At 43.8% G+C, this 10979-nt stretch overlaps 1 protein-coding gene across 1 annotated transcript; it reads right to left on the reverse strand.

Annotated features, from left to right (window-relative positions):
• Positions 1-4985: 4985 nt before the first annotated feature.
• Positions 4986-9441, reverse strand: LOC133898723 (glycine-rich cell wall structural protein 1.8-like). Its single transcript, XM_062339404.1, has 2 exons — positions 7363-9441; positions 4986-5214 (listed from the first exon to the last, which is right to left on the reverse strand). The coding sequence occupies exon 1, from the start codon at positions 9320-9322 to the stop codon at positions 7532-7534; it is 1791 nt and encodes a 596-aa protein (XP_062195388.1). The 5' UTR covers positions 9323-9441; the 3' UTR covers positions 4986-5214; positions 7363-7531.
• Positions 9442-10979: the final 1538 nt, after the last annotated feature.

Genomic DNA, 10979 nt, shown 5'->3' on the forward strand with positions numbered 1-10979 from the left:
ACACTGACATGACCGACCTACATGGCGGGTGACGTGGCAGACAAACGGCGTTAGGGTCTCGTGACGACGTCGTTATATTCATTAAATCCTAACCATTCATCTCATATCGAATGGCCCAGATCTATCCGATGAACCGATACGCATTCATCTAATCACGACCGTTAACTTGAGATCGAGCGTCTCACCTTTGTCTCCTTCTTCCCCGATGCTGAGGATGGCAGCTCCGAGGGCTTCCGCAGTGGCGCATCACCAGTGAACGACGAAAAGCTCGTCGCCGTGCTCCAAACACTCCAACGAACAGCGGAACGGGACCATGTGCTCATGGCAAACTCGGCTAGGCTACTTGTTGTCATTGGTAATGCGCGGTTGAGGCTAGCAACGGTGAATGGCGGCTTGAAGCTTCGGCTCTCGCCGGAGTTAGGGTTATAACTGCGCTAAAGGCTCGGGAGGTTGGGCAAGAGTTGTGCAATGCTCTGGGGAGGCTCTGGGGTTACATATTTTTACACTAGCGACTCTGTCATATCTTGATCGACTCATATTTGAAAAGAGGTGCCGGCGGTGGGTCAAACTCGATTCTAACGATTCAAAAGGCCTCAGATTTTTATCTCTTAGACAAAAGCTCGTGTATGGTCCTTGGATTCTTCCTTCTTTTGATCTCTAGCTTATCTCTAACTTAATCTTGTGAATTTGATCTCCATCACATGCGGCTGGCAGATGCAATCTTGATGTCATCTTGTGACCGTCTCGGGCTTTGTTGATTTTGGTGCAAGCCTTAGCTTCTATAGTCCACAGTGAATCTGTTTTGGCGATTGTTGCTTGCGGCTCAGACTCAACGACATCCACAAGTGCAGTGGCTAGCTGCTGCTCTGTGAGCTGTGCAGAGAAGAGAGAAGAGAGGAGAGGAGATGGCGGGCTAGGCTGGGATGGATCAGAAAGAAAGAGAGGGAAATAGAGATGGGCTTCGACCTTTTTACTCTAAAAGCTTTTCTTTTTCTTTTCTAATTCCTCTTATATATACACATGTATGTATGTATGTGTGTGTATATACTATATATATATCGTTTTATATATCGTATGGAAATGTAATGTTTTCTCTAATCCAATCTTGAAGACAAATAAGAGCTTCTACTATATAGCTGCTTAGCCAGCTCCTAATAGGTATTGATCACCCTCTCTTCGGAAGAAAAAGCTGATTATGAAGCCATTGTTGATGCTGCCAACAAATCATGTGTCATACGTGCAAGTATAGGATACTTAGTTGAGTACATCTTCCAAAACTGCAGAATGCCGGAATCAACTTCTACAAGCACAATTTCTTCTTCCAAATACTTGTCTAGCTCACTAACTATTTTCATTTACTTTGCACTTTGATGTTGGCTCCAATCTGCCCATGGGCCACTTTCATCAACATTTAACTCATTATTGTTGTCTGTTTGTGCATTCTCGATGACTGAGTCATCCATTTGTAAGGGATATTCATCAAAGAGCTTTCTAGTTGTCTTCTCAACTATGGAAAAGCAACTAGATGTTGTACCCTCAAAGCTCTACCTCAAGCAAAATTCAAGAAACTTTAACTTAAATCGAGGATAAAAAAAACAACATGAATGCAAATTTTCAAGAATGACATATCCCAATATTTCTTAAGTTTTTGCCGCATTTCATGTACCACAGTTGCAATAACCAAGTCTATATTTGACAACTCTCTTTCTAGCATTTTCTTCACCTCCCAAACATGATGGGAGTAGCAATTCATAGTGAGGTATTTGGAGCCCAATACTACTTTAGTGGCATCGGAGAATAGTTTCAACAAACCATAAAGCTTGTCGACCATGTTTCATTCCTCATCTGAAGGCTCATATACGTATTGAGTGTCCTCTCAACTCAAAGCCTCAAATGCCTTCTTATACAACAAAGATGTCTGGAGCATGTTATATGTTAAATTCCAACGGTGTCTACATCAAGAGGAGGGGCGTTTCTTATATATGCCCACTTGATCAACCATTTCCTCAAATCTCTGCTTGCAAGCTTGGGAGCTCTTAACATACTTTACACTTTCTCTAATGTTGTAGGTAGCACCATTGATGACCTTTAAACCCTCTTGAGCTATGAGATTAAAGACATGTGCAACACACCGATAATGAAATAATTCTTCTTTGCAAACTAGCAATCGCTTGGCTATAAGATTTTCTTGCAAAGACCTCACAGAAGAATCATTTATTGTTGCATTATCTAATGTTAATGCAAAGACTTTGTATTTTATATTCCAATCCTGGAGACTCCTCAACATTGTATTAAACATGATTCTACCATCATGAGGTGTCTTTACGAGAGTAAATTTTATGATCCTTTTACGAATTCTCTAGTCATCATCAATATAGTGACATGTAACACACAAATAGCCTAGAGTTTGATTCGAGGTCCACAAATCTGCCGTGAGAGAAACTCTAGAATTGATTTCTTTAAAATCTCTCGTAGGACTGTCTTCCCTTCCTCATATGTGCTAACAAAATCCGCCTTGATGATAGTACTAGAAACTAGTGTGAACCAAGGATTAGGCTAGCAACAAAGCTTCTGAATTTTGGGTACTCAACTAAGCTAAAAGGCAATTCATACACAACAATCAACTTAACCAATTGCAGTCGAGATACTTCTTGGTCAAATTTCCAATCTTTTAAAGAAGCATCATTATTAGAGTTCATTTGAGCAAGCATATGCTCTAGTCTAGTTTTTCCATCACAACTTTCCAAGTGCCTACGACAAGCACTTGTGCCAGCATCTCGAGTTGATTTGAATAATTTGTTGCAATGCTTGTACCTAGCTTGCACAAGAGTCTGACTGTCATATATAGACTCAAAATCAATCCATATGTCAGATCTAATTTTATGTCTTCTATTTTTACATGAAGATCCTAACCACATGCATAGAAAGCATATTTCAAGACAATGGCATGGAAGCATATTGCACAAAAGATATGCTTTTTATGACATAATAGTAGCAGCGGATTACAATACTTACCATGACCAGGACTACTTATTTTCTGTCGAGAAGAAGATATTGAGATTGGGGATGGAGATATAAGCTTTGGTGACAACATGAGCCTTATCCCTGGTGCTTAACAATCATTGGTACTATTGGTGAGCTGAACCGCTTTGCATTCGGTGCCTTCGCTTGCTTGCCCCCGGGAATCTTCCGTTTCACCATTGAGGACAACACCTCTCCCTCTTGGGACTGCATAGACAACCAAAGCAAAGTTGTTTAGAAATGTACAACATTGAAAAATAAAAGAAAATAAACATTGTCTGAAGTGCCTATTTGATATGTCCTAAAAAATGAGATTCAGATATTGGGGAAGGAAGAACAATGTCCTGAGCTAGGATGTTGCTTTGCTACTTGTAGTGCTTTGATTTGCTTTGCTACTTGCAGTGCTTCAAAAATTCCCATGTGCTGACAAGGTTGGATGAAAATAGAACCAAGTGTCAAGTGCTTCATACTAGTGCATTTTAAGTCCTGCTACAATCTTAATTCGTACTGTGCTCTTCGGTGTGGTTGTTGATTATTTGACCAGTTTCTAAAGCTAATCCTCATGTAAAAATGGGTACAAAACATACTGGTTTTAGACTTTCTGTTCATCCCATTTCAAGAGAAGCTTTACTAATCAGCAAAGTGAACAACACAAAAATCTACACAGGAGGGAAGGTTAGACTTTCTTGCAATAGATCAAGTAGTGGAGAAGCAACCGTAATTTTAGCTAAAAGCACTTCCTTTTTTTTGAAAGACCTGAAAACACATTCAGAAAAGATGCTGAATTTAACTAGGACAGGCAACCAATATATCTTCCTGCAAACAAATTAAACTCGAAGATTGTAAAACTTCAACTAGAGAGAGGCGTCAGGCTATCAGGATCACATTTCGGCAGCAGCAAAAATACTCTAAATCAAGAGAAAAAATGAACCCTAGAAAAAGATGAGGAGCTTCTAAGCCTGATCATAGCAAGCCATCTCTCTCTTCCTGAATCGGAAATCGGAACTAACTCCAAATCGAAAATGTTGACTTTGCTGATCAGTAAAGCTTCTCTTGGTCTATTTTATGATAAATTATTCTACCAGTTTTCTGTCATTTAGAAATCTCTTCTCTTGCAACTCAATGTACCATGTGTTTTATACCAATTCCAAAATACATACCTCAGCAACAAGGGGTGGCGGTGGAAGCATCGGCAGCAGGGGTGGGGGTCAGACGATGGTGGAGGCGGCGGTGGACACGTCGGTAGCAGGGTGCAGGGACGAGTGCGCCCAACGGCTAGGGCTCGCCGCCGCCATCTAAAATTCGCAGGTTTGTGCGGTGCCACTGCGACGTGTGGACTATCCACTTAGAACTGCTCCAACGAAGCGGATAGTGTTACGGCATTTTATGGGCTTGTGGTGAGGCAGCCCTGCAGGTTAGCGGCGCCGGCCCGCCCCACTTGCATCCCTACCTGTTATGGAATAAAATACTCTCTGCAGTTTTGTATTTTGGAAAGCACAGAAGCTCCTCTGAAGAGGAACAATCTCTTCGTGCCAGGAAGCCCAAGAACTCCCACTTACAAAGGGAAAAACCGAAAAAAATGTCTAAAGTAAAATAGGCATGCAAACCAATGATTTGCATCTAGCCAAAAATGATCATAATTCATACCCCATTGTTGAACTATTCAACACTCACAGAACAAGGGAGCAACAGAATTTTCTTGTATAAACCAAAGCTACGAAGATACATATTATATAACAAAGCAAACAAGAAAGAGATCTTGCCTATAACTACCAAGCTAAAACTACACCAGCAAACCTTCCACTAAGATACAAGAAGACATGATGAATTCATGCTCAATCGATACATTCCGACCAGCCAGGGAATTAAAGTCAAATAAACTAGAAAGCAACGTCAATCTATCTCAGCGCAAGGATGAATCACAGGAATTCTAAAAACAATTGTCGACTACTAACAGAGGAAGATAAACAAAGCAAGGCCATAACACAAGTCAGTCGATCATGCTACAACATAAATAGTACAGTCTCAGCTTCTTTCCAGCTATGATGCAAAGCAAAGCCCCGAGCATTACAGATAATAGATTCTTATGTCTTTGTGCCATTCAGAAATTTAACAATACATAAAATAAGAGACAGCGCTATCATCCAGGGAAGTCAATCTTCATGTAGCCGAACAGATTCCAATCGCACGTTGCTGCAAATAAGAAGAAAGCCATGAGTGACCTTAAAAAGGACCACAAAAAATAGTGCACAAATAAAATCAGGGCATGTGTTATATCAGTAAACAGTTTGGCAGGAGCTGTCTTAAAGCATAAGCAGTAGCACCAAGTATAGTAAAGATAATTTAAGTATGCAAGTCAAAGCAAGAGTATTGTGGCTTCACCTGGGGTGAAAAGGTACCGGATAATGGCAAATACATGAAGTCATTCCGTACAAGCAATTTAAAATACATAAAATGATCATAGCATGTAGCCATGTACCCTCCAGAACCTATCTAAAAAATTACAAAGAAAACAGTATTGCCCCCTTAATCAGAAATTTTAAAGGCATTGCAGTACATAAAACTAGGAAGACTGACCTAAAGCACACATAACCTAGTGGAATATTAATTTTACATTGCAGAAGCACTAAATAATAGCAGCCCCAGGAGACATGGGACTATAACTGTTCCACCATCCCCATTGCGCACAAAAAAGGAATTCAATAAGCTGTGCAGTTAACCCATTTATCTTTCATAATAGGTTGAAAAGGGTATTGCCTGTCACTTGCAAATAAGGTTGTTTCATTTAGAATTCAGCAACTCTGAAGATTGGACATTACTAGATATATCAGAGTCAAAAAAAAGAATTGACAATGTTTGCAGACAACCTGAAGTCGTGTACTGGTCTAGCAAACTACAGGTTTGCCACATAGAGTGAACTCACAGAACACAAGCAGTAAACCAAATAGTTATGAAATTTCAACAGGAATACAGGATACCGCTCAGGCATACTGAACTTAACCCTATTAATAAATACCGAAATCGGACATAGCATGCCCTGCAGAAAAAAGCCATGAGAATTGCGAAAAGCTAGTAGTCAGACTAGATGCAACAAAAATCCATGAATGCTAACACACAATAACAACTAGGCCATGAGAATTGAGAAATGCCAGTACTGAATGCGAGTAAACATCAACAGCCAAAATGGGAACATGGATATGCCCTGCTAATTTTCCTGGGCTACAGACTGGGCATCACTAATGTCATAAATGAAATCATGTTCAGTTTGAATTTCAACGGCAAGGAATAAAAGATATCACCTTGGTCGATTAGCGACAATTTCTGGAGCATGAAAAACTAACATACTTGTGCATATCTAGTCTCTCTAGAAAGTAAACATAGCACTTCTTCTCAATGCTGTGCATACTTATGCAAAAGTACAAGCCAATTTATCATGATTTTTGGATAAACAACAATTACAGTCGCGCTTGTCCAGCAAACAGAGTAGAGCGACACAAACAAAACTAAGCACATAGTATGTTATCAGTGAATGTTCAATAACTGTGTGCTCTTATGTAATGGATCAGCTTCCTCAAATTATTATATTACTCTTCGAACCTATGACTTGTTCTTTGATACAGTTCCAAATATTTCAACTAAATCATTCCTCGCATATTTGCACTCCTATCTTCAAGAATCATTTTCTGGATATATGCCACTAGGTCTAGTTCACACGTGCTTGAATGATTCATTTATCTTCTTAAAATGCATTAATTATTGCTAGATATGCTAGTCTATCACTCTATCTAGCGTTAAAGTTGTGTATTCATACAAGAACAGGTTCAGAATCTCATTGCAGAACCAAGCTTAAATAGCATTGCCCGGCAGGGATTTACCAAATTGTCACTTTGTTTAGCACCCCTCTACAAGTAAAGATACAATGAAATGTTCACAATTCCAATCAATAAAACCTTATGCACTATAAAAATAAGTGCAGTCTGCTACTCTGCTCCTTACAAGGGATTGCAATGTACAACAAAATAGCCATCACAAATTCCTTTTTCCTGTATACATTTTGGCAGTTAAAACTATTTACAAGCACGAGAGTGGATGGCTAAAGTAACAAAAGTTACATTACAATGTAGTAGACAAGGACACTATGTTACAGTTTTTGGATTAAACAATGACATGTACCTACAAAATAACACAAAAAACAATTTTGTGTACATGCCAAATTACATGAAGGAAATTAGTACAAGATATGTTACATGACAATATCTGGTTGACACTACCAAACAGTACAATTAAATAAGAGAATTACAGTTGAAAAAGAAACAAGGGATCAGATTAAGCTTCACTTACATCTCAAATCATTGCTACAACAGATAGCCGAAGACACATGCAATTAGAACCCACCACAGCTACAGTCAGTAAGGAATCGCTGGCTGTTACTGAACCATGCCTGTGTGCAAGAAAGACGCTGCCCTGGATAGTTGCTGCCTCTACAATAGCTGTAGCTCTCCCAGCTACACTACTGAGGTGTCATCCTCCTACGCTTAGAATGGTCGACCTCCCTCGACCTGCTGCGCATCCCAGATGACCTTCCCCTGTCCCAGTCTTCGTTTCGCTCTGAATCGCGCTCCCTGTGCCTGTGATAATCGCCATGGCGATCTCTGTCATCCCTGTGCCTATCCCTGTCCCTCTCCTTATCTCTGTCCCTCTCTCTGTCTCGTTCTCTGTCTCTCTCCCTGTCACGATCTCTTTCTCTCTCTCTGTCATAGTCACGATTCCTCTCTCGATCCATGTCCCGCTCATCCCGCTGTCTCCTCTCTGGCCACTCCTGTGCTGAAGGAACATCTTTCTCCCTTTCACGCCTCCTCTCTGGTGCACCAGACCACTCCCTCTCCGGTGGCCTCTCTTTCCCATGGCTTCCCCCTTCCCCATACTGGTGATCAGATGCTGCATCATCCCCATAACTTGATTGTTCCTCCCCACCCCAACCCCCCATATTAGGATCAGGCCACATGCCCATCCCACCAGCCCCCATCCCGCCCCGTCCAAAGAAGGCCGGGTTAACATGTGGCGCAACAACCGGCGGGAATGGCTGCATCAATCCAGGGAATGGCACAGCCCCTGGTCCGCCGGGGAAACCACCAAATCCAGCACCCATCCTTCCCATTGCGCCATAACCGGTAGGATCGAAACCCTGCCCCATCATCCCCCCGGGCGGCATCATTGGTGGTGGCGGTGCAACCATGCCCCCATTCCCCATGATCCCACGGCCACCTGCTGGGCCCATCCTATTCCTCATATTACCGACAGGACCTCTATTCCCCATCCCTCCACCACCTCTTCCCCAATTTCCGCCACCTCCACCTGCTCCACCACCGGCACCAGGTCCGCCAGCTCCTCCACGGCCACCACCATAATTACCACCCACCTGTGGCCCTCCGACACCACCGCCCCCTCTACCACCCTTCGGCTGCATCGACGATGTCTGTGCAGCCATCGCCTGCTGGTTCTTCACCTGCGCCTCACCCATGCGGCGCACAGTGTTTGGTGACGCGAATGCCACAACACATGGACGGCCATTAAACAGGTGCCCGTTCATGGCCTCCTTGCAAGAAGCCGCAGCACCAGGGTCATAGAAGTCGACCTGGCAGTACCCCTTGGACTTGCCGCTGGCCTTCTCATCGAAGAACCTCACCTCCTTCACCGGCCCATACTTGCTGAGCTCGGCCTCTAGATCCGCGTCCGTCGTCCACCAGTGGAGTTCCCCCACAAACAGCGTCGTGCCACCGGGGCCGTCGGCCCCGCTTGCTGCACCGCCGTTCCCGACCACGATGGCGCCGCCGCCGTAGTTCCCTCCAGGGCGGTGGAACCCGTCGCCTTGCTGAATCTGGTGGTGCTGAGGAGGCGGCGGCCCAGGGGCAGCCGGCGGCTGAGGTGGCAGCGGGAGATTGGGCTGTGCGGGAGGGAGACCAGGAGCAGGGACGGCCACGCCAGGGATGTGTACCTTAGGCTGCTGCGGCGGAACCTGCGGCGGCAGCGGCGGCGGCGGGAGGGAGTGGGGCGGAGGCTGGTGCTGCTGCGTCGGCTGGGGCGGAGGAGGGAGCTGTTTCTGCTGCTGTTGCGGTGGCGGCGCCTGCTGGGTCGGCGGCGGCGGCGGCGGCGGGTGGGAGGCGTGGAGGAAGCCGTCGCCGACGTTGACGTCGTTGTAGAGGTCGTCGAAGTCGTCGTCGTCGCCGTAGTACTGGTCGACATCCTGGACGGCGGAGATGGCTTCGTTGCGGTGGAACGCCGGGTCGCCGTCAGGGTCCATGGCGGCGGCCGGGCGAGTTCTAGAGTTAGGGTTTCCCGATTTCGGATGGGCGGGGCTGGGGTTGGAGCGGAAGGAGCCGGAGACTGCGTCTTCGAGACCGATATTGGGATTAGGATTTTTTTTTTTTAGGACAAATTGGGATTGGGATTGGGAGCGCTCGCCCACCACGGTAGGTACGAGTGGGTACCACGAGGCTCGAGGGCCCAGCTGTCGGTGAGGGTGGTGACGAGCGAGTGCACGAATGTTCCGTGGATGGAAGAGGGCACGTGGATTAATCAGGGATGGCTCGATCGGACGAAGGCCCACGATTTATCCCGAGATGGTAGTAATGGGCCGTTTGTCACGGGATTCAGACAAGGCTTTTACGCTGTAAAGCCTAGTAGAACTAGTTGTCTAAAACAGGCCTCTTGTAAATTATAAGGCCTTAGTTGAATCCTCTTGGTCCCTAAGAGAAAAGAAAAGGAAAAAACTCACATTTCAGCCCTCAACTATGGCCTGAGCAGGCTCGGCTCAGCTCGTTAAGAAGAGATAAAAATGAAGCCCAGCTCATTTCGTTAAAAAGCTTGAGTTGGCTCGTTTAACTCACGAGCCAAGCATAATTCAACTTCAACAACAAGAGTGCATGTGAGATTAATCACTTTAATAATACTTAAGAATGTTAATAATATTTAAGATGATAAGCCATGACAACATTACGAAAATTACCAACATAGGTCAATAAATACAAAGAATATCGATGTTTCAACACTTAACTTAGTTTTTGATAATACTAGGCTTGGCCTATAGGTTGGTTGGCAAACTAAATTTAGTCAAATATAACAAAATCATTGTATCGTTGAAGTAAAATTTTAAAATTGTCAAATTTATCAAGCCTAACAAGCTAATCGAGCGGTTCACGAGCTGGATCGTTAAGAAAACGAGTTAGGAAGGAGGTTTGGCTCAGATGTTTAAAAGGCCAATCTTGAGAACAAGCCAAACCAGCTTGCAAGCCTTGAGTTTTTTTATAGCCCTAACTATGCCATTCATTCGCTTTTCAACCTTTAACTATAAAATCATCTGAAACACAACCTTGGACTTCCAAAATCGGTGCAAAATACAACTTCGGCCCAAAGCCACTGTGGTTTCAATCCATATGGCGCTGACATGGCCATGTATCGGCATACAAGTGCTTAGTCACCTTATGAGTCAGCAGTACACTGATCATTCATCATTAAAATTAAAATAGCATTGTGGAACCCGTTTGGTGATGAGCTCATAGTTCCTTCAGATACGATCAATACCGTCAATAGTCTTTAAATTATACAAAATCTAATTGCAAAAGTACGTGCACAACAATTAGATCACCAGTGAACTCGTTTTTCGCTGTTCATGCTTTCTTGGGTGGATTACTACTAAATTCTTGTGATCTTGTATTGCTTAAAAATGTGGGAGAAGCACCACAACTTTACCCGGACGTCAACCCTCGAAGGTTAAGTCTACTCAGACTCGAGGCTGAGCTCTAGTCGCGGTCATTCGAAATTATGGTCGTGGTCGAGTTGCAGTACAGCACGTCAGTAAAACGGGCATAATCCTCTTATACGAAGTTCATTTTAGGCAATCTTGAACATTCTAGAAAGTTTACGACGAGTCATTTTCAATGGATATGAGTTCGGCCAAA

The sequence above is a fragment of the Phragmites australis genome, chromosome 18, assembly GCF_958298935.1.
Source record: "Phragmites australis chromosome 18, lpPhrAust1.1, whole genome shotgun sequence".
Lineage (NCBI taxonomy): Eukaryota > Viridiplantae > Streptophyta > Magnoliopsida > Poales > Poaceae > Phragmites > Phragmites australis.